The following is a 24,751-nucleotide window of genomic DNA, read 5'->3' as shown; positions in this document are numbered from 1 at the left end:
AAATCGAACATACGTAATTTTACTGAGTGTATAAATATATATATATAGTAAACCTATATAGATCGCGTGTATAACAGTTGTGGTGCCCAAGTGGTTTGTTTTTTTTTTTTTTTCTTTGGCTATATGTATAGGAGAACAATTAAAGAGAATTGATTAATTCGTTTCAACAGCTAGGTGAGTCTACGGACTAGGTTAAACCAGAAATTCATCATCGTCGTAATATTAAAGCCTGATAGTTTACTTGTTTGTTGTTAAAGCTGATTTATCAGTTAATAGGTATGTATACACACATACACAATAATCGACTTAAAAAGTTATACAGGTTACCATTGTTTTCGTTTATAATGTATGTACATATGTGTATACTTCAGTCGTTGTTGAATATACAAAGCTTTCTTTGCCTGGTGATGACCACTGGTACAATATCTTTTTGTTTCTATCCTATTACTACCGTACATACGTCTCGTCCTTGCAATTTTGCCTTCTAAAAACCTCTCACCGAAACACTTATTTGAGCAGCTGGCATACTTTCTCCATCTCGAGTATCTCGTCTTCGAATATTTAAGTAGGATTTGGATTTTTTTTTTTTTGGATTTTTAAGGGGCCTTTCAGGATCCAGGGTCCAGTTGCCTTGAGCGCGAGCTTAGATAAATGTTTCGGCTGCCATTTGTTACAAGCACTCGGCCAGCGGTGGCTTCTCGATGGGCGGCGAGGGACCCGAAACGGAAACCATTGGCACGGCACTGATCTTGGGCTTGACGATCTTGAGTCCCAGGCCGCCCAGGTTCTTGGGGCTGCTGTGCGGCGACGAGGAGGCGGTCGAGGATCGCTGGTGCACCAGGACGCGCGGCTTGGCCTCGATGGCGATGCTCGGCGAGGAGGAGGCCGACACGCTGGCCGTGGCCGTGGCGCTGGCCAGGAGCGGCACATGGACCAGCTCCTCCACCGTCTCGGCCGAGTCCTGGGATTCGTGGACCACGGCCGCCGCATCGCTGTGGATGAGTGCCGCCGTGGACAACGTATCGCCCTCGTCGTCCTGCATGTATGGTGGTGGTGCCTCCAGCGAAATGCTGCCCACAATCATATTGGCCGTGGTTATGGCCGCCGAACGGGCCAGCAGACTGGTCACGGCCGTCGGCGACTGCCTGCCATCGTGAATGACCGGCAGCCGGAGCAGTTCTCCTCCAGCGCCGCCGCACTCCTTCAGCTCGATGTCGTTGCTGTCCTGCGAGAGGTGCTGCTGCTTACAGGAGTCGTCGTCGGTGCGCCAGGGTCGCAGGCTCTTCTATAAAATGGGTTATGGATTAAATTTATTACACTCATAGAAATTTTTACCCTAAATCGCCCTAAAAAACTGACTTTTCACCCGAGGATTTAGAAAATCGAACGTACGCTGGCATTAGCGTACGTACAGTGGCGGACAAAAGTCTACGGACGACCCCCTTTTTGGGAGTTCACCCACTCCTATTGCTTTTACGGGAAAAGTAATGATGCAGTTTTGTTCTTAATGTTATTAATATACAGAAACCAAAATTTTATTCTTATTCATAAAAAACTTTAAAAGTTACGGACGAAAAACTTAAAAATGGCATTGACAAAAGTCTACGGACGATTTTTTACATAGAACTTTCAAAATTTTCGATCCAAAATTACCTAAGCCTGCCTAATAATTTGTATGCCCAGGCCTTATGGTGGTAAAAACAATTGCCGAAAAGCATAAAACAGCAGCCAATTCTTCAGGATATGCGCCGTATGCTTGGGATCATTATCCTGTTGGTGGATCGAGATGGTTCCGAGGCATTATTTGTCCACAGATGCCTTCAAATTATGTTCAAATATAGTCTTATACTGAGAACGAACCATAATACCCTCGACGATGACCAAATTTCCTACTCCCGAGGCTTCAACTGTTCCCCACACCATGTCACTCCCACCGAAGTGCTTTACGGTCCAAATTAGTACTGTGGTGGAAGTATGGTTGGAAAGTCTTGGTGTGGGGATCAGTTGAAGCCTCGGGAGTAGGAAATTTGGTCATCGTCGAGGGTATTATGGTTCGTTCTCAGTATAAGACCATATTTGAACATAATTTGAAGGCATCTGTGGACAAATAATGCCTCGGAACCATCACGATCTACCAACAGGATAATGATCCTAAGCATACGGCGCATATCCTTAAGAAATATCTGCTGTTTTATGCTTTTCGGCAATTGTTTTCACCGCCATAAGGCCTGGGCATACAAATTATAGAGCAGGTTTGGGTAATTTTGGAGCGAAAATTTTGAAAGTTCTATGTAAAAAATCGTCCGTAGACTTTTGTCAATGCCATTTTTAAGATTTTCGTCTGTAACTTTTAAAGTTTTTTATGAATAAGAATAAAATTTTGGTTTTTGTATATTAATAACATTAAGAACAAAACTGCATCATTACTTTTCCCGTAAAAGCAATAGGAGTGGGTGAACTCCCAAAAAGGGGGTCGTCCGTAGACTTTTGTCCGCCACTGTATTTAGAAAAATTTTAGAAAAAAAATTAGGACAATTCGCCGCTGGATTAAGAAAACGTCAAAACAATGCAAATCCAAATAAATCACCCTAAATATAAGAAAAATGTATCCCAAAAAGATTTTTTTATGGTGACCTGCCGTGGATTTATGGCAAATTTGACGTGAAAATAGAAAATTGTTCTCAGTTTAAAGGCAACCATTTTTTTAGGGCGATTTTTTAAAATTTAAATATTAATCCCTGTAGTTCCCAACTCACCCTTCGTCCGTTGTCCGTGATGTTCTCGGCACTCTTGGCCTTCCGGCAGAGGACGCTCTGCGAGCCGTGGCGGCGCAGGAACTCGATGGAGTCGAAGCCGCGCCCCTCCGAGGACACAAATATGGCCGAGTTGATCCTGCTGCGCGTACAGCGCTCCGAAATGGAGGTGGAGTGCTCCTCGGCCAGCATGTGGATGTGCTGCAATGGTAGGTGGGTTAGTGAGGATCTCGGCTGGCTTTTGCCGCATCCGCCGGCCAGTTGCTTACGCGACTATTGCAGTGCAACGGTGGGTGGGCACAGTCACTGCTGTCGAACTGCGTTCCGCAAAAGGAGCAGAGCAAGAGAGAGAGGGAAGAGAGATAGAAAGAGATAGAGAGGAGACGGTAGAGCGGACGCTTCCGAGGGGATTCACACGCACAACACATAAGCCCGCATAAAAAGGACCTCCCCGGCCACACGGCAACAAGAAAACTGGAGCAACAAGAACACAGGAGCAAGCGAGAAGCGAGGGACAGTCCACTAGAACCTGGCTACTAGAACTACTAAAGGACAAACACACGAAGCCTGGACTCAAGCGGTTGGTTGCGAATTGCGATTTGTGGGTTTTGCTGTGAGAGAAGTGAGCGAAGTGAGCGAGTGCGGACCATTTCCATCCAGTGAAGGTACTGAAGGCTGCAAGTTCTGTACAAGGTGATTAAGATTGATGGGTGATTGGTGCGATTTGGTGCTCCGGTCTGCAATCTGAAGTGGAACCCGAACTCGAACTCCAAGCAAAACCATGTGCACGTGCTCCACAAGCTGCCTGTGCTGGGAACCAGTGTTGGGCACACCCTGCCCACTTCAGTGGACCAGGGCGGTGGCTCAAACTTTGGCAAGGGAATTTAATCGGCTTAAACTCATTATAAAATATTTTTAAAGTAAGCCTACGAATGATTTAACTGAGGAATTAAACATAAAAGCAATAATAAATAAGCTTAATTACTGTCAGAAAAAATAAACAATATGAATACAAATTTATATAAGAAGCATAAACAAAGTGAATCCAATGGTAAATAAGTTAAATGGCAAAATAAACAACCATATGATTTACAGTTTATTTAAGAAGGATAAACAAATTGAAATAATGGAAGCCAATGGTAAATAAGTTAAATGGCAAAAAAAATAACTACGTTTGTATGAACTTTTGTTTGCTTAAATTAGTTTCGTTTTATCTAATCATTATTCAACTATTGCATGCAAACGAAAGCTTTCGATTTAAGAAATGCATTTTATTGTTTAAACACTTTTTTTTAATTACCAAGGCATGTGTAACGTATAAAATATTTAAGCTCTTTATACAAATAACTTTCTTTTAAATAGCTGACAAAAGAAAAATATAAAAAAATTACTCAACCGACATGTAAGCCAAAAATAAGTAAGTCAAAAGTACATTTTTCTCGTAGGGGGTCAACACTGCGTATGAGTGATATAGTTGATCCAACTTAACGGACACTACAAAAACGTTGTATCCTATATCAAAACACCTTAAATAATAACTCAAAGTCAAATGAAAAATGAATAAAATGAGCATATCCTGTGTTCCCTCGCCAAAGTGAACCACTCTGTTGCATCATCGTTCCGCCCAACACTAGCTGGCTGACTTACGCTGGCCGGCTCGCTGTAGTTGCTGTGATTGAGCACCGACGACTCGGTGTGGATGGTGTCGCTGGCCACCATGCTGTGGTACTTCTGCAGCTGGAGCTGCATCGTCGACGAGCCTCGGCTGTCGTGCGATCCCTCCCGCGATCGCTCTCGGTCCGCGCAGGAGTACTGCCTGCGGTACTGGCGCCTCCTTCGCCCGGCACTGGCCGATGCCGCATCCATGGTGGCGCCTCCTCCTCCTCCGCCCAGTTGGTGATCAGCGCATGCCAGCGCTCGAGGCGGCAACGGAGGCGGGCGAAAGTAGCTGGGATCGTAGCTAAACTGCCGCCGGCGCCACTGGTCGTACTGCCTATAGTGGCTGAAGAGGCGGCGACGACGCAAAATGAGCTGCTTCTTGGCCTCCAGCACCTCGTCCTCCTCGACGAAGGTGCGCTCCTGGGAGTTCTTGAGGATGCCGCGCTGCTGGGCGAACTTGCGCTGCTTCATGGCACCCGCCGCCTGCAGCGGCAGGATGCGCTGGACTGCGACGGGCTCTTTCTCCCGCTGCAGCAGCTGCTGGTCCTCCTGATCCTTGTCCGGGACAAGGTCGTCCCCCTCGACCTCGATGTTGTTCTCGTCCCCGACGCTGACACGCTCCTGGCTGTCCACATTCTCCAGCACATTGGCGCCCACAATCGACTGATTGTCGACGCTGGGGCCGCGCACATAGGTGTTCACCGGTGTGCCATGACTGTGACCATGTCCGTGGCTGGACGCCGCCGCACTCACGGCCGCCGAGGTGGCTTCGCGATGCGCTGGTTGCTAGCTCTCCACGTCCGCCTTGTGCAGCAGGGCAAACTGGCAGCCGCAGTCGCGCTCCAGCTCCCTGCGGGGATACTGAAAGCAGCGGTCGAAGAGACCGCAGCCCTCGCACCGCGGCAAGCACTAAAATCAAGGATCGGAAGCGGCAGCAGGATCAGGAGCAGGAGCAGTAGCAGGAACAAGATCAGCAGGCGGGAGCGAAGTGAAAGTAGGGAACGTTTCGTCAGTGAGATCACGGAAAAGCACCCACCTGAACAGCAAAGCTCAAAACCAAAACCGCTAAATGCATTAAAAATACAGGCGAACTGCTCTAGCCACTAAATTTAAATTATATAAAATGGAATTGTTTAAATAAATATTTCCGGAACTCCAAAAAACCAGAAGGGAAATCTTAAGATTTTCAATATCTCAAAATGATTTTGTACATTTATGTTTTAGAAGAGTTCGACTGTATATCTATGGAATGTGGAGATTACGAGTTATAAATTAGAAGTGCTCTCATATGCATTTCGCATCCTGAGCTCAATGAATCTAGGTGGAATCGCTAGTTGACTTCGGCGGGCCGAAGAGTTCATACTCTTTAGAAAGGCTTTGGCCTTGGGATAAGCCATATGAAAGGTCCAGAGAGTATGATCCAAAACTAGTGCCATAAGCCTACGGAAAAGAAAGCTGAAAAGAATGCAAAACTAGCACGTGCCATCTTGGTAAGCAAATCATAAGAAGTAAGAGTCGAAAAGGTCTGATTTCTACAGGAAAAATGCACTAAGAACACATTCTTCAGGCCAGAAAACTTAAATCTGCGTCCACCATTTAGTATTTCTCAAACGGACCAACGAAAATAAGAACTTAATTGATAGAAAAGCATTTTCAATAAACTTCTAGAACAGAGTCATTCTCGGTAAATTCAGTCTATACTGAAGGGGTTGGGCGGGGTTGTGCACGGATTAAAAAGGAAATTGTGAGTGTACTTTGTTCAATAAGAGTCGATTATTTACTTGAATTGATGCATAGATAATAAGCGAATAAAATGCAAAGATATTTTTGTTTGTTTCGTATATAAGTAGTTGGAAGAATTTGTTATTTTTGAATACCTTGACAAAGAAATCGGGGTGTAGGTTCTAAAAATGAAGCATAACAGAAACGAAACAGAGATAAGTTCCTTCGCGAATATCCAATAACGCTCAGCGCTCCGAGTAATCCTAGAAACCCGCACAACCATCATCCCCACCTCCCCGATCGGGATTCGGATTGGGCTACCCCCGGCGGAACTCACCTGGTGCGAGTGCTGGCCATTGCAGCCGCTGGCACTGCAGACGCCCGTGCCCGGCACCTTCAGCTGCTCGTGCTTGTAGTCCGGCTGGTAGGGCAGCAGCATCCGGATCTTGCCCCACCGGTTAAAGAACAGTGCGATGGCTCCCGCCCAAACCATCAGCACGATCAGGACAATCCCGATCTCCACGCCGCGAATCTGAATGAGGAAAATAATTAATAAATTAAACAAATTTTTATTTTTAATTTTCTTAGTGAGGCAATTATAGAATTTACTATTTAAATGACATCTTCAAAATCATAAATCAATCTAATTTTTTCTACATTCTTCACTCAGAGAAATTAAAAACGAAAAAATTTCTCTTTTCTTACTTATTCGAGAAAAAACGTTCTTGAAATGAAGATTTTATACCTCTAATTGGTTTTTTGAGATTAAACGATTTTATAGATTATACTAAGAGGCCATAAAATTAAAAATCGTGGAGAAATAGTAATGAACAAAACAGTCGGTACTTTAGATTCAGATTGAATAGATCTTGGTTTAAATAAAGGAAACGGTTTAAAAATGGTTTTCTGACTGTAGATACACTAATTAAAAAATCATTTAATACACTGGAACTTAAATTAGAATTCGCCAATGATGCATTTTAGATATTACTATAGAAACTATGAATGATTTGCCAGAAAAACACGAAGAACATGTTCACAAAATTCACAATTCACAAAATACTTCAATTGAGTATAATTTTGTTATTCTCTTCAACTTTAAAAATCATGAACTATTTTTTACAAGTGTTTTTCCTTCTCTTATACGGCTTTGAAAGCCAATGATGAAAAATCAATTCATTCAATTAATTAGCATTTGATATGAGAGTATCGATAAGACTTACAGTGGGCAGTTCCCTGGTCGTGCCATGCGTCAGGGTGTTTGTGGCCGTGGAGGTCACATCGTCACCGAAGATGCTGGCATTTGTGCTTCCGTTGCGAGCGCCATTGCTCCCATTGCCGTAGATACCCGGCGGAAAGTCCTGCTGTGATGTGTTTTTGGGCAGATCTTTGGGTATGGAAATCAAATGATTATAAAGAACCGAATCCACGGGGCGCCCGATACCTACCCAGCGTCTTGAATTTGATCTGACCGCGGCTGCGGTACTTCTTGCCCTGCCAGATGGCCGTCACAACGAGCGAGTACTGTGTGCTGGGCAGCAGGCGATCCAGGACAATGGCCTCGCTGCTGCCGGCGACGTCCTGTACAACCCTGTAACTTAAATTAATTCAATTACCACTCTCGAACGGCAGCTAAGGGGGAGTTGGGAGGTGGTTGGGGTAGTTTGTGCAATCGCATGTGTGTGTGTCTGTATCTGTGTGTGCTAATTGAACAAACTACAACATTCGAGTCGTGAAATATGAGGCCGGTCCGTGTTGGTAATTACAGCAGTGGCCAATATTTCACTTTGTCACTTTCTCGCAGCGCAGTTACCAAACATGTCCTAGATTTGCCAATTGAGCTCACATTACCCACCGCCCACCCAAGATCCTGTTGGAAATCCCGTGCCGAGTGCGTGGAACCGGGGCCGAGAATAGTGGCCCAGACTTCTGGCCTTTGTGCACTGGCTTCTATTACTGCGGCTGTAGCAACACTACAAGCGCCTGACAAATGATTCATTATTCATACATGTAACAAGCACACACCCCCCGCAGAACCACCCAATGGCCCCCAGTGGAACCGATGTCCAAACAGAAAACAGAAGTGTCCCGCATTTCGCCAGCAGACGAAGCAAAAACAACGCCGAACAAGCTAACGTAAATGTTGAAAAAACAAAACACAGGTAAACAATGTCGGTTTGGTCGATTTAACAATGCTCTTTATAAGAAAGGAATGCATTTCAAAAAAATATTTAACATGTAACAAATTCTCAGGTATTTTTCATGGCACGGAGACGATTTGAGTTTTCATAGTTTTCCTGTACTTACAATTTTTTTAATTCACATAAGAAATAATCCATTTATTTTTAATTTTTTCTTAAGTACTTTAAATCGGTTACATTTTTTGTACAGTGTTTTACCTCTTTATTTTGGATACAAGTTTACAGTTGTTGATCTAATCAATTTTTATATATTTATAAATGACTCTTCTGTATAGAGCACAACATATTATTAAAGGTTATTATAGCTTAAGGCCCCGTAGCTATAGCTAAGTTTAAGTTCGTCTGTAAATTTTACATTATTGTCGAACACTTTATAATAATAATAATAATAATAAAGGTTATTAGGCTGTTTGAGCCGTGCTAATAAGGCAGCTCCTTAGAAATATGTGAAATAAACTTGGAAACTATTGGAAACCCCAGCAGGTAATTACTCATTTTCTGCCTACTGTCCTTGGAGAAAAAATTCAGAGAAATATTTTTAATAAAAATTCAAGTATTGACCTCTCTTAAGAGCTTCTGAGCTGTAGGTATAAGTGATACGAAAAGGCCTGCCAATTGATGCGAATTAAGGACATAAGCGGGCTTTTACGGCTCATTGTGAATTTACATCTGGCTGGTCGGCAAAAACTCTTCTCATTTCGCTCCCGCCGGCGGCTAAATAATTGATTAGCCACATGTGTCACATCCATTTGCATGCAGCCAATAGACCCGTGGCCGTAGGGCAACTGGAATTGGGCCGACTTGGGCAAACATCTGCCATTCACCATCCGCCATCCGCCGGCGATCCGATCCTATCCGCCATATGTGACAGTGCCAGGCGATATCTAAAGTTTCCGCCGTTAAAGTTTTCATCATCATGTGTTGGCGCCTGGGGAAAATCAAATTTAATCCCCGGTTCTCGTCCCGCTTATCTGACTTTTTGGCATTTAATACACCAAGGAAGCCGCTTATTATACACAATTTAAACTCACGCCATGGCACTGGTAGTTTTCTGGGTAATTTTCTGGGTATTTTTCTGGGTGGATCCCTTGCCCTTTCGGCTGGCAATAAGAAATGCAAGCGAAGCAAGGAAGGAAGTTTCTAATTTTCTCGCCGGCTTCTCGGCTTCTCCCTTTACGGCCTGATTGTGGACTCTCGGTCATTTGGTATTCAGAAATATGGCTGGATATGCAATTCGGTCGGCTTTTACTCTTTTTTTTTTTAATGCCGCCCCTTTGTGCGCGTTATCCGGTTCGTTCCGGTTTGATAAATAAACAATTAGCTTACAGGCCGGCAGAACAACTTTCGCATTCGTTACTCAAACTTCGCAGTATGCACACAATATGTCAAACAAAATATACAAATGTGTACTCGCACGACAGTCAACCGAGGCGCTTCTGATGTTATTTAATAACTTATGACTTTCATGGGCTGCTTTTGCAGAAACGACTTTGCTCTACTTTTTGGCTAACATGTGTTCTCCCGGATGTAACTAGGAATTTTTATTTTATTTTTGTAGAAATAGGCAACCGCAGCGTTTCGTGACAATCGTCCTGCATTTGCATTAACTTAAAAATTCAATTAAAAATACGCATACGCCCCGTTGGACGGGGGCATCAATGTTCAATGAAGGACTTCAGGGGCGGGATAGATAACTTCCAAGGAAAAATCGAACGCAAACACTCGGATTCCTTGGCAATAGCACAAAGTCTGCTTATTTGCCTATATGCCATATACAAATCAGGTTATGCTCTAGGTTCCATTTCAATTTCCATTTCCTGTTACTGCGGCCTGTGCACTTTTATGGCTTATACTGGAAAATTTATGTCGTCATCGCAGAAAACGACAAAGCACAGCTGAAGGCACTCACAAATCTCATCCGCTTAGCCATTTCACAGCAACTACAGCTATATATACATTTTCGTGGGGCCTTGACATTTCAATTTTAATAATGTCAAATTGGCTCTAAAAACGTAGATAAGAATAATGAATAAAATCTAGAACAGGCAACCCCTATTGATCGGGATTCTCCATCTACTCCGTCCTTATCGTCCTCCTCGCAACGAGCACATGTTCTACCGGTACCGCCCCTTTTTACGCCTCTTGCCACTGGGACAGTAATTGTTATTAATTATTATTGTTATTGATGGTGCTTGACATGCTTGGACGTATTGAACTCCACCCCCTCCCCACAACAGCCACTCATTGTTCGTCAAGAATTTCATAAATCCACTTAGCAATTTGGAGCATGCATGGTACATGGGGAAAAAATGTTGAGTGAAATGAAAACAAATGTTCGTTTATAGTTTTTCTCTGTTTGTTTGGAATGTAGGTTCTCTTTAGAAGTCAAAATAATTCACTTTTCATGCAAGTTAAAAACTGAATTTTTTTGTCTTTCTATTCTATTTATTTTTGCAAAAATCATTAGAACATCAATATTTTAAATTTGTTCATTAAATACAATATTAATTAGTTAATTAAAATAGAATAAGATATTTTTTCTTTTCAAAACCGTTTCGTTAAAATTTCATGTTATTCTATAAAAAATATTTAATACATTTTTGTTTTGAAATCTGTACTTATTTTTAAAAAAGATAAGAAGATTCTTAAATGACCACAGTCCATTTATTTAAAAAAAAAATATAAGTAAAAAAACAATAAATCAAAATAGGCCTAATAATCCTCAGAAATTCTCCCAGTGCATGGCCATGTGTATGCCGATGTCTGTACGGACATATCTGTGTGCCTGTCTGAAACGTCTAGGACAAAAGTCTATTCCACTTGGGGAGCTCGAGCCCAAGGCGAAGCCCAAGCTAATGCCAAAGCCAAAGCCCGAGCCGACTCACCGTCAACGTGTCTATGTACAAATCATACATTATTCACGGGCACAATTTACTCGAAAAACGGCAGGAAGATAGAGCCCAGGGAAACCACCGCCAACCGCCGACCGCCCACCATAATGACTGGCAGTCGGAAGTAGGTAATACAACAAAAATCGATAGGAAAGTAACACAAAAATTAAAAACAAACTGACTAATAAATAATTACCAAGCGAACGAAGCAACTACCGAAAAAAGAAAACACACACACACACCACAGGCAAGGGTCCAAGTTTTGTAATAAAATTTTTGACATAGGCGTGAACTTTATAGAAGAACGGGACAAGAGCGGGCTTAGCATTGGAATGGCGGGCAGTAAAAGACAAAACACGCTCATGCAGCCAAAAGCCAACAGAAAAGGGGCAACACACACACACTCACGCAACACGGGCCATTAAATTGAAAGAAAAAGAGGAAAAAACACCTTGGCCAACAGTCGGCAGCAGCGGACTGCAGTCAAAAGGCAGAAAAGCACAAAAGTCGAGCACTTAACTTATTACACGGACGGCATTCCATGGCAGCGCGAACGGGCTAAAATACCCAGGCCAAGCCAGGCTGCCACTTGGACTTGACTTGGCCAACACGGAGCGGAAGTGCTTAGTTTGTTGGCGAAATATGCAAGCCATGCAGTCCATCTCATTCCCATCTGGGCGCACGGCTGAAACATGCATTTTCAATTTGCACAAAAAAAAGGTATACTTTCAAAACTAAAAACTTTTAATTAAACAAAAGAATATCTAAACACATTGGAAAGTTTTAAATTGAAAAACCAAAACTATCACATTTTCCAGGCACAACAAAGAAACAAGTTTGTTATACCTAATTAAAAGTTGAATAATTATTTTTAAATTCTTAGCAACAAGAACTTTCCAAGTATTCTTTGATAATATTTGATATTTTATTTTACCTTTAATTATTATAATAATTCAGAGAAGTGCCGAACCGGCTTTTAAAAAGTTTATTTTTAGGAAAGGGAAATGTAAAAAACTTTTGCTAACAGAAATATCTGATTCGTCTCGTTAAATATTAAAAAAAAAATACTAAAAATATAAAGTTTTGAAATGTTGTATTTCTAAAATTCTAAATATAATAGTTTAAAATAAAATTAAGAACAAAATAATAAACAAAAAATAAAAAAACACAATAAATATGTACTTTTTGAAAAGTTTTATTTCTAAAATTCTAAATAGAAAAGTTTAGAATAAGTATTAGACCTGAGAAATAAAGATTATGTGAAAAAAAATTAACTTAAAATTATAAATAGAAATACTAAAGCCAACCTATTTGTGTTCAAATTTGTTTCCAGTGTGTGTGGATATTTGCTTCTCTTCCGGTTGCCACGCAGCAAACACGGGTGGTGAGAAATAGCAATCAGCGGCAATGCGACGTGTGGAGGTGGCAATGCAAATGGGAATGCTAAGATGGTAAATTGCAGTCAAGACAGCTGCAGCTGGGCTGCATTATTTCGGTAAATCATCAAGAGTATTGCCAAGAGAGTTAACTGAAACTGGCACGGTCGCAAAGTCCCTGACATATGTGTGCACATGAGCACATGAGCACACGAACTGTTCATGAATATGGCTGCAATGCCAACGCTTATATACAGGCAAACTTGGCCAACTCGAACTTTTTTCCAACTCGAGTTCTTGGAAAATCGAACCTAATTGAGTGGCAATAACGTTCAGCGTTCTTTAACTTTCGAGCCACCTTATGCTAATTGGCAATTTTCATACCATGCTGCATTTTGATCGACTATTGTAACTTTTTTTTAATAACTTATACTTTCTTAGTAAAAAATCTCTTAGTCCCCTCTCTTAATATGCTTTTTTTACTTGGCCATTTTCAGCAAACACCATTTTTCTTTGTATCTACCAAGTTTTTTTTATAATTCTGTAAATAATAAAAATTTTTTTATAATATATTTTAAATATACTCCTAAAGAAAAAAAAAATTTCTAAAACTATGTGAATCCCAGAAACTATAATCCAATTTGTATGTCAATAGGAATAAAGAAAACGGATGACTAATTTGCAAATATCCAAGCGCTTAATATCTTTTAGTTTTGAATAATTTAAATTCGACTTTTGTTCTGAAGAAAATGTGAAGAAGCTTTGAGTCTCAGCATAATTTGAATTTCTTATTTGGCAGCTGGTGGTTCTAGTTGGGGAAATTGGGCTGTAATTCCTGAGAAGTTGGCCATGCTTTGTGTACAAAACTCGCATTTTCGCTTTTGTTTTAAATAACTTGACTACGAGTACACGCGGCTTTTGTTTTTCTTTTGGCCTGCACTCGCGGTCAATTTGGCCTCAAGTTTCTTCGTGGGGTTTTCCCGCCCCCTCCCTTGGTTTACTTTAACTTGGTCCGTTATTTAGCTCATGGCCAAGCAAACACACTCGCACAAAGCCACAAGCTTCAAGCCTCAAACGAACGCACACACACACACAATTCGGCGCGCAGACAGTGCTCTTGACTGACCGCTGCCACGCCCCTCGGCCCATTGACGCCTCCCTTGCCCGTGCTTTTGACCCCCCACCCACTCCATGGGCCGTCAATTGCAGGCAGAGTTTTTTTTTGTTCCCTTGCACTCTGCATAAATGCAATTGCAATTTCTTTGAACGGGAGGAAATTGAAAAATGTTATCGCTGATGATTACACTTTTCCGTTGATTTTTTACTACTATATCTTTATCTGACGTGGCGATAATTACATTTTTCTGTGGATTTTTTGTAGTACTCCCTTATTATTTTGATGAGCTAAGCCAGAAGGTTCTAAAAATAATATTAATTACACTATGCAGCATCAAAAATTAACCTCGATGAATGCTATATTTTTGGATTCGTTACGAATTCCCAAGTTAAACTGCGTTTTCCAAAGAGTTCCCCGACGCAAGGATTCTTAGCAAAAGGACCTCAAAGTTCGAAAAATGCTGAAATTGACAAACTTTGCGGAGTTCTCAGAGGCAAATGGATGCATGGCTTGGTTCGAAGTTAAAGTTTTTTAAAAGATACACCCTTTATCTTTCAAACCCCATACATAAAATAATTTTAGGATTTTTTTTAAAGGCAGAAATAAATTCCAAAAAACATAGTCAAAAAACTGAAAAACATACAGCTGCGGTCAAAATAGTAGCAGTGTTGCCGCCTTGTGTTTTTAAAAGTTTAATGTTGTAATTTTTTCTTAGCCAATTAGTCTAATAGTAAAATTATAATCAATACAATATTACCAGGAAAAGATCAATTACAACAACAAACTTTTAAATACACAGGGTGGCAACACTACTACCATTTTGACCGCAGCTGTATACTTTTATGTTTTTTGACTATGCTTTCTAGAATTTGTTTCTGCCTTAAAAAAAATCTTTAAAATTTTTTAAGTATGGGGTTTAAAAGATAAAGGGTGTATCTTTTAAAAAACTTTAACTTCGAACCAAGCCATGCATCCATTTGCCTCTGAGAGCTCCGCAAAGTTGGCCAATTTCAGCATTTTTCGAACTTTGAGGTCCTTTTGCTAAGAATCCTTGCGTCGGGGAACTTTTTGGAAAACGCAGTTTAACTTGGGAATTTGTAACGAATCCAAAAATATAGCATCCATCGAGGTAAATTTAAAAAGCACTAAAAATGCTGCACAGTGTTATCCGGAACTTTGTGTTCGTTCAAGTTTAATAAAACCTAAAGATATTTAATTTTATGACTGGTATAGATACGCACATTACACTTTAAATATTTAATTATTTACCTATTTTAGAATGCTAATTTCTTCCTATGTATCAATCATTTATCAATATCATTTCAGATATATATTTTTTCCCTGTGCACTAAGAACCCCCCAACCTCAAAATTCCCCTTTTAAGCCCGTCAGTTGAATGGTAAGTAAGTGTGCTTTACCGTCATTTAGACAGTCAAGTGGCCCGGCGGATTGAGTTTTAGCTTTGTTAGTGGTACCTACCTGTCATCTGTCGGCTTGTACGTCACGATGTACTTCTCGATGGGATGTGCCTTCAGATCGATTTGCGTCTGCCACGACACTCGGACCGCCGTGGGCGTCAGAAACGTAACGGTTATGTTCTCCGGCGTAGCCGGAATGGTGCCTATTATAACAATAATTGCTTGTTATTATGCCATTATCCTTGTAAATGCTTAGAGTATATATTATACATTGTAATTCACTGGCACTAGCCAAGTTTATTCGTCTGGGGGATTAGTGGGATTTCGTTTGAGCCGTGTCGTAAAGACGTCAGCCCTTAAGTCGTGTCATAAAATTAGGAGCTTTGCGGATTTTCTTCAATTTTTCTCGGCTCTCAAAGAAGATTACCACAGATTTAACTGTCAATCTGTTATCAATTGACCAGATGAAGCAGTATTTTTTATTTGTTACAACTTATAAATTATTTTGTATATATTTTGCTGACCTTCCAGTAATTTTCGATTAAATTTAAATAAATTAAATTAAATTAATAAAAATTAAAAGAAATTCCATTAGGTTAGGCTTTAAGGACATATGCCAATATATGATAGCTTTACCTTGAATGAACACTCTAATTTATTCGAAACGAAATCAACTGAAATTACCCAAATGACTAGCAAGTGCTATTTCACATGGATGTGTTGCAAACATTATGTCGACGAATGCATTCATTTGGCTTGACGTTTGGCCTGAATTCTTATTCACCATTTGGTGATATCGTGACGAAATTAATTTCTGGCCAAGCTATTTGGGCAATGAAAATAAATTAAAGTTTAGAATCGATAAATTATGTTGTCACAAAAGACTTGTAGTCAAATGCTATTCTATTGGGAGACCATATTTGTGAGAACATCTTGAAGTTTAATATTTTAAACAGTTTATTAGTCAGCAAACTGTGCTATCGTGTGACCTAAATCGCTCTTTGCTCTGTACCAAAGGCAATAAATACAAAACAAACCTATTTATATTTCGGTAGACAAATCTAAAAATAAACTTCAATTAGAAACAGACTACCGATATATTCTGTTGTCTAACTTTCTGACGCTTGATATAATTCGTAAAGTGTGGGTAGCTCACCATAAAAAAATGAAAACTATCGATGAGAACTCGAGTAACGAACAGTTTTGGGCTGCTCAGGTAGCACAGGACATTACATTGTGGCCCTAAATTATTACGACTTCTTCGAAAGACCTAAGGGACTCTAAATTCTGGAACTGGGGATCTGGTACTTACCCGCTAGGCAAGCGTTAACAAACAGCACAACTATGAACACAAACATGCTTTCGTATGGATCCGGTTGCCTTTGTTGGATGTCGTTGCTTTTGTTGTCTCAGCTGCTTTGTTGCCGCTTTTCCTCGGTTTTCCCTTTGGGTGGTTTTCCTCTTTACTACGGTTTCCGCTTGGCCAATTCGTTGTTGCAGTTTCGTGTTTTCCCCCCACAAAATAGTTGTTTTCGCTTTTTGTTAAAAATAATCTAACTAAACTTAAAATCAGTCTTGCTCTTTATCCCGCACTCCCTTTTCGTGTTTGTTTTGAATAGCTTTTGCCCTTGATCAATTTTTGAATTCTCAATTGTGCAGCTGCAGCATTTCCGCTCGTTTCGTTGGCTTTCCTGCTAATTGACTTTGTCAATGACATTTGCATTAAATTTTTCCCCAGCCAGGCTTTCATATATATATTTGTATATTTATGTCCTTGCGAAAGGGGGCGGAGGAATTTATGCGTGTATATTTTTATAACACATTTTTATGGGGCCCCGTGTGCGTCCGTCTCTCCGGTGTCTCCTGTTTGAATCGTCATCGAATCGAATCGCATTTGATGAACGTTCCGATAGTATGGTATATTATATAGTCGGGTGATCCCGACGGTAGTGGGGGCGGGGCGGGTAGGCAGGGTCGATGGCGAGGGGAGTGAGGAATATTCCAACAGTTTTTCCGTTTCGTGCTCGCCTCTGTTCAGTTCAACTGGGGAATTATTCACATTGCGTTCGCTTTTTGTTTTTGTATTTTGTTTCTACTTCTCTGCGGCTTGTGTTATTATTCTTTGCTGTTCATTGCTTTTTGGTGTTGCCGCTTGCTTGGCTTTATAAAAATCAATAAAAAGCGACTTTTTGTCTGACAGCCGTTGATTTGGATGGCAACCTAAGTGAGTTTTTGTTACTGCTTCCGTTTTTCGTATTTCTATTGAGGTTTCAATTTGGACTTTGGGTTTTGGGCTTTGTTGAGCTCTGTTGCTTTTCGGCAATCGAAGGGGATGTTTTTCGGGCCCTGGGCCCTACTACATAAATATGGGAGAAGTGAAGTCAAGAAATGGGGGCCTGCCACCTGTCGTCGCCTATCCCTTGGTCCTTTGTAATTCCTGCGGCTTCCTGCTGTCGCCTTTACTTAGTTTGATACATTTCGTACTTTGTTAACATTTTTGGCATAATTGCCAAAGCATTTAGGCCGCATTTTACGCCACCACCTTTGCTCTTTCTCTTTCTCCTTTAGTTAGTGATTTTTTGTGTTTTGATTTCGGTATTTGTTTTGCCTCGGTGCGGCTTGCGGCTTGCGGTTAATTATGGCCCAGTGTTTTTGGCCGAGAGGAGGCTGCAATAAATCAGAATGGCATTAATGGCTTGCGGCAAAATATGCGCATATATTTGTGCAAAAACTATACGAGTATGTGTGTGCTTGTGCAGCATTTACATTAATTATAATGAGCTGTGTTCTCAACTCAATCACAATTAAGCGAACACGGCTCATTCGTTATTCATTAACCAGATCGAAGCGAAAGAAAACAGAATCGAAACCCAATTACATTATGTGCTGCATACTTTTTGGGGCCAGGCTTTTGATTTTAATTGGCATTGCGCATACGCCACGTGGGCCGAGCTTACCCAGTAATACACACCGAAAACTAACCCCAAACACACACACACACACTATGCATAACTAATGTGCTAAACATAATCCCACATTCAATCCATGTTTCATCTGCAGCAGACAATTCAATTTGTGGATTGCCCCGATCATGCGTGTGTTTTGTGGGAATTTCCCCTTTGTGTTTTCAGATATTCGATTAGCATGCACGGCTGGAAACTATGTGGTTAACATGTGTGGTCCATGTTTTTGCTTTTGCTTTCGCCAACCTCAACAATAGTTTTTTACCCACCACAACCTGTTGGCGATGTTAACATTTTTAACTCGTTTATTGGCAACGTTTACTTTGATTTTGCGCTTTTCACGCAAGTAAACCAATAACATGCTACAAACGGCTGCAACATTTTTTTTTATTGGCATTCTTAAGAAATACGGCACACCGAGGACCTTTACAGATTTCACTGGTTCGGAAAACCAATTGAGAGAATTGCCATCAGGCGCCTGTAAAAAAAGGACCAATGTTTTATGGCCAACTTTGAAAAGAAAATGTCCTGATGGGACCTGCATTTGATGTCGGCTACAAAGCAGTACCATTACTTTAAACGTGTTGATTGCGGTCGAATAGGCGACATAAAAGTTGGACGAAGTTAGGCTTCTGTAACAAACGACCATTATTAAATTCCTGTAAGTATTAACAAACAGAAAGTACACAATCCATAAGGTCTAGCGCATTTAAAAGTCGTTAAAACTTGGTTTTGTTTGCTATGTCCCGGAGTATTAGCTTAAGTGACTGATAATCTTTTAATACATCAAATTGCTCTCGGTTCTCATTCAACTTTCAACCTTATCAAAGAAAAATGACCACTCGCACTTAAGTAAATAACTCTAGTTAGCAGCTGTCATTGTCCAAAGATAATTGGGATTACTCTTATCCACATCTTGAAGTCAGAAAGTGACCACGCCCACCGTTCTCATTTCCGCCCATTGACCGTCGACGGGCAACCGCTCGATACTCATTAAATTTATGCATTTATGTCTCATTTTTGTTGGTTGAGAGACCCTTAAAAGTTTTATGAACTTTTGGCATACACTCTGGCATGCTTGAGGCTTTCGGGACAAGATAGCAACAGCCATGAGAGAATGTGTAATGAGTGAGCACACGCTTTGCAATTTAAATGATAATTTTTAAACGCAAAACGAAGTAAATAAGAAATTAAATTTAAAAAATTCCAGAGGGGAGTTGGTATTTCATTTAAGGGCGGAATAATAAAAACGAAAGTATGACGCATGGTGGAAAAACATGAGGAATAATGTCGACACGTGACAGCGTTTGGAATAAGAAATTAAATTTCAAATATTTCAAAGGAAAGAATTTTATTAAAGCGGTGAAATAATGCACAAGCAAAAAGAGATGACATCTGCTTTAGTATTCAAAGTGAAGTTAATGGAGCACCTAAATGTGCAAAGGTTGTAAAGTATGACAAGAAAATAATGAAATTACAAAATTGAAATCTTGACTTCGAGAGCTTTAAAAATTAATAAGTTTGAGAAAAAGTATAGGGAAGCATTTAGTAAGCATTTAGTTTCAAAATGATTGGGTAAAAAAATATTTATATATACATTATTGTAGCATTAAAGAATAAAACAAAAGAAAATTAAAGCAGTGGCGGATCTAGAATTTTGTTATGGGGGGTGATATCAGAACGAATTTTTTGTTGCATACTTTTTGAATACTAAAATTCCTTTCATTTTTCGACAGAGTGGATCCGCGATTATAATCTTAAAATTATATATTGTGTTAAAATAATGTCTGAAAGTATAATTTGTTAACGCCATAAAAAGTCAATATAAAATGAAATTTAAAAATTCAAAAAAGAAAGTTTTTAATTGCGCGGGGGAATAATAAAACGGGGTGACGCATTGTCGGTGGGCCGACAGGTGGGTGGGTAAATGGTTTTCGGTTTGGAATTGTGTGAAAATTAGGGAGCGAGTGGTGCATGCATTCCAGCAATGGCAAATAAGTAGGTGAAAGCAGTTATCGTAAAATGAAAATGGCGGCTAGTACGCGCTGTCGCTTTGGCATTCGCCAACGCTCTTAATTATAGCGACGTCACATGCACACAAGCACCGCTCTCGCATAAGCACACAGGCAAACAAACTCACTCACACAGAAGCACACTCCTGCTGGCTTCAGTTGATAATTTTCCCTGCTTTTTTTGTTGCTTTTATATTGCACACACTGCGGCGCGGAGACTCCTTTGGCATTTGGCGGCCCTGTTTGGCTTAGCTGCCAACTGGCGGACTCCTCTGGATTGTCAGCCGGGCAGACAATAAATCAATCAGCTGTGCCAACATCAAATTCCTGCGCAGACAATGCTCCCTCGCCATATATTCCAGCATATTGGTTTTCGCGTGTAGCGCGGTGTGTGAGCGCTATTAACAAAAAGGTCAACTTAGCCGCTACAATTGAAGCCGAAAGCCGAAAGGCAAAAGTGGCGAGTGGAGGGGAAAATGTGGGAAAACGGGGGAAAAGGCTTGTGTGCTGCGCTCAAGCTTTTACACCGGTGCACACTGCTCGAAAGACAACGAACAGGTTTAAAGCTAATGACAGAGGTGTCAGGCCAACGCGGCGGATGAGTAATATTCTAATTTGCTAAATTTCTAAATCCCAAACATATTATTATATTAATCCTAATGAAAATTAAACATAAATTCTATAATAAATGTACTATTTATATCTTCTTATAAAACACCATGTCAAAAGGATTGAATGGTTAAAAGGCTTTAGACATTAAATAACAACATATCATGGTACCGAAAATTTCGCATAGTGTACAGTCTACATTTGTATATGTGTTAGAGTGCTCCGTGTGTGTAAAACGTTGTAAAGAGAAAGAGAAGGCGAAAGAAAGGGAGGGCGAATGCTATTATGTCCTGGCTGTAAAAACAAAAAAAAGGAAAGGCTAGAGAAAATAAGGGAAAACACTTGACTCCAATTTGGGCGAGATTTTCAGCAGCTCTGCTGGAGAAAGGTCGGTGATGAAAGGAGTGGAATGGTAGGAAAATGGGAAGGCGCGGATGCAGGCTGCCAAGGATGATGATAAAAAATTAAGCGCGAAATGGCAGGCTAAAGTTGGCTTTAATTGAGTACTACTTTCAGCTTAAAGCTCCCAAAGATGGGAGCTGATAAAAAAAATAATTGCAACAATGAAAGTAAACAATGGAAAAATTTCAGTTTCCCTACAGGAATTTTCATTCTCTTTTTGTAAGAATGTTGAAAACAAAACAAATGCGAGGAAATGGTAGCTAACTAAGCATTCAATAAAATCATTATTAACTTATAATTTATAGGCAGAATGAATCTTAACGATAAATCAATTATAAGCACTTTTGGAATTCTGTTTCAGAAACCCAACTGTAATGTTCGATTTAATGATTCTTTATTTATTTAGTGTTTTGCAATTATAGTTCCAAAGTACACACTTGAGCTAATTAGACAAAAACAATTATTAACAACGAAACATTGGAATGCAAGTTTTTACGAACTTTTCGATAGATTTATTTACAGTTTTAAAATGCAGCCGAGCCGTTTTCTTTTTTGAATATACTCATTCATTTACAAATTCATTTTGTTTATTTACAGATCGCTTAATGAGCACAAACAACTTTCAGCGATGAAGAAATTTCCATTTTTAATCGGTCAAACTCTGCGGCATTTTGCTCGACTTCGCGCGAGTCCAAAAATACCAGGAGCAAGTCGTGCCAATATATATAGAACGGAATCGGGTGCATATATACTCGTGTCTAGATACACTGCCACATGGTGGAGCAATGCACGCAATGCGGCGACTGAGGTTGTGGTTGCGACGGATTTAAATTTAAAATGAACATTTACGCTTTCCGGGCATTTTGCCGCCGATCCGATTTTCATTTGACCTGTTCTAGTTGCGGTGAATGTGCGGATATATAGCTATATGTTTATGACTGCGTGTGTGTACTCCCCCGTGGGATTCTTTGTTGAAAAACGATTTGTTTATAATAACGTATTATGTGCGACTCGCTACGCTACGAATGGCCAAATAAGACGAGAGGAATCGAGAGATGAAAGATGAAAAAGATTTACAGCAGTGCAAGGGCGCTGAATTAACCCACACAAAAATTCAAAAACACGCAGGTTCATTGTAAACTCGTTGCTTGTTTTTGCAAACAAACGGAACAGGCGCATTAAAATTACTTTTTAATTGCCACAGCTGCGCTGCTTTTCAGGTTGAACTGGAAGGCTGACAGAGTCCATTAGGCAATTTTCCATTTCATTTCATTTACGTTTTCATCTCACTTTTTTTGCTGCTGGATTTAGCCATTTAATTGGCTTAAAACTCAGTCGCGTTCTTGAGAAAAGCCACGAAGGACTCAGGACATTTCACTGCTAATTGAGCGACTGTCACAAGGAAAAGCAAACACACATAATTACACCAAAAATAAAGTCACGGAGGGAAACGGTTTTTTAAAATAATTAAATAATAATTATTAAGTGTAAAAAAATGTAAAGCTTGTATATATTTATATAAGTATTATCAACTTTGTTTGCAAAAGTTTTACAGTATTTTTAATATTAATAAATAAATTAAATTCATTAAAATGAATATACACTCATAAAAATAATTTTCTACATTTTAGAAAATCGCCCTAAAAAAATTTTCGCCCTTGAACTGAGAAAAATTTTCTATTTTCACGACAAATTTGCCATAAATTCAAGGCAGGTGACCATAAAAAAATATTTTTAGGGTTAATTTTTCTATTTTTCTAATATTTAGGGCGATTTTTTTCGATTTGCTTCGTTTTGACCTTTTCTAAATCCAACGGCGAATTGCCCTAATTTTTTTTCTAAAATTTGTCTAAATACAAGGGCGATTCGCCTTAAAAATCACTCCAAAAGTGTGAAATTCGGTAGCCCAGCGGTCTAATCACTTGCGCTTTCAACTTTGCTATATGAGGACTAAGGTCGTGGGGTTGTGGGTTCGAACCCTGTGTGATTCAACTTGATTTTTATGTTTTTTTTTTTTTGTAAACATTATAAGGACTAAACACTAAGGACATTTTTTCGTCCGAATTTTTAATTAAAGTAGTCTTTAAACCTTAAAAACGTATGGGAAATCTGAGTTAAAAGCATACTTTGTGTTTGCGGGCAAAAAAACGGGACTAATTGTCGTCAGGAAAAAAATATACGGTTTAGTTGCCTTTTGTCAAATTATAACGTAGACCTCAAGAAAATAAGATGTGTGCAGAGTTTGTTCGTCGTCTTGCGCGATGGGTCTGTGGTGCAGCGGTAGAACGTTAGACTCTAAGCCGAGAGGTCGTGGGTTCGATTCTCGCAATGACCAAAAAAAGTAAGTTGTTTTTTCTCCTCATATTTATTTCCCTAATTCGTTTACAAACATGATTTTTCAGTTCTAACGGCTGTTCTGTATAGATCGGGCCCCCCTCTTAGCGCAGCTCCCATATAAGCTACACACCAATACAATAATATGAAACGGTGTCCTCCGCCGGTGTTGTTTAATTAAAGCAGTCCCAGTTCCCAGAATATACACGATTAAAATACATGCTTCCCAAATTCAGTTAAGCATGCTCAAACACGATTTTTTTTAATTTGTCTAATTTTTAAGGGCATTTGCCTTTAAAAATAGAAAATTCGCCCTTAATTTTAGAAAAATACACCTTAAAATTAGGGCAAATCACCCTAAAAACAGGAAAATATTTCTTAATTCAAGAAAAATCACCCTAAATTAAACCAAATTTCCATCGGGATTTTTTAGAAAATTTTTCTAAATACACGGGCGAATCGCCAGCGGATACGATTTATGGGCGATTTTCTAAATCCACGGGCGAAAAGTCAGTTTTTTAGGGCGATTTAGGGTAAAAATTTCTATGAGTGTAACAATTGAATGGCAATATTTTAAAGGAACTTCCTCATTTGTAAACCTGAATTGTCATGTTTTTTCCTGTGTAAAACAAAAGTTTTAACAGCTCGCGGCACACTCAAAAATCTCAAAAACACACACACAATTCAGCCGTCAGAGGTTGTACACTGTCACACAATTTACAAGTGGGATTTTATTTACTTTTTGCCGTCGGACTCTGGTTAACCGGCTCAGCCACCTGCTAGTGACACGCCTCTCCGGCTCGCCGCCTTCTCCGTCCCTCCCGGTCCTGAATGTTACTCTGAATCGGAATCCCAATCCCTATCCTGATCCCAACAATCAGAGCTGGAAACGCGTGCATCCACTGATAACGACGAAAAAACAAACACTTCACTGCGCTCAGTTCTCAGTGGACAGTTGTCCGCTTTCGGTTCTCAGCCCGATTAACTGTGCTGTGTAGCCACTGGCTTTTCCACTTCCACTTCCGTTTCCGGTTTCCGTTTGCTCGTTGTGCTGCGGCCGACGCGAAAACTACTACTGAAATGGACAGCCCAGAATGAAAACGAAACTGAACCGAAATGCCGAGAGAGAGAAAGCTTTCCATGCCAGCGATGCACGAAATGGAAATGTCTACCTAGCTATTTTATGGATATATCAAAGGTTTCTATATGATGGGAAATTTTATTTAACCTTTTAATCGTTGTTTTATTTAAATAATGAATGGTTGATATATGGTTTTTTAGCAGTATAAAAATA

At 40.0% G+C, this 24,751-nt stretch overlaps 1 protein-coding gene across 1 annotated transcript; it reads right to left on the bottom strand.

Annotated features, from left to right (window-relative positions):
* Nucleotides 1-519: 519 nt before the first annotated feature.
* On the bottom strand, nt 520-24,557 carry LOC108064787 (uncharacterized). The gene is given in 10 exon segments (XM_070214046.1): nt 520-1,285; nt 2,757-2,954; nt 3,023-3,070; nt 4,401-5,321; nt 6,472-6,666; nt 7,358-7,521; nt 7,583-7,725; nt 15,199-15,340; nt 16,450-17,804; nt 24,197-24,557. Coding segments are annotated over 9 exon segments (2,472 nt in total). The 5' UTR covers nt 16,496-17,804; nt 24,197-24,557; the 3' UTR covers nt 520-670.
* Between the last annotated feature and the right edge of the window lie 194 nt (nt 24,558-24,751).

The sequence above is a fragment of the Drosophila takahashii genome, chromosome 2R, assembly GCF_030179915.1.
Source record: "Drosophila takahashii strain IR98-3 E-12201 chromosome 2R, DtakHiC1v2, whole genome shotgun sequence".
NCBI classification, from domain to species: domain Eukaryota; kingdom Metazoa; phylum Arthropoda; class Insecta; order Diptera; family Drosophilidae; genus Drosophila; species Drosophila takahashii.
The sequence above is the reverse complement of the archived record's forward strand: the minus strand, read 5'-3'. Positions and strand labels throughout refer to the sequence as shown.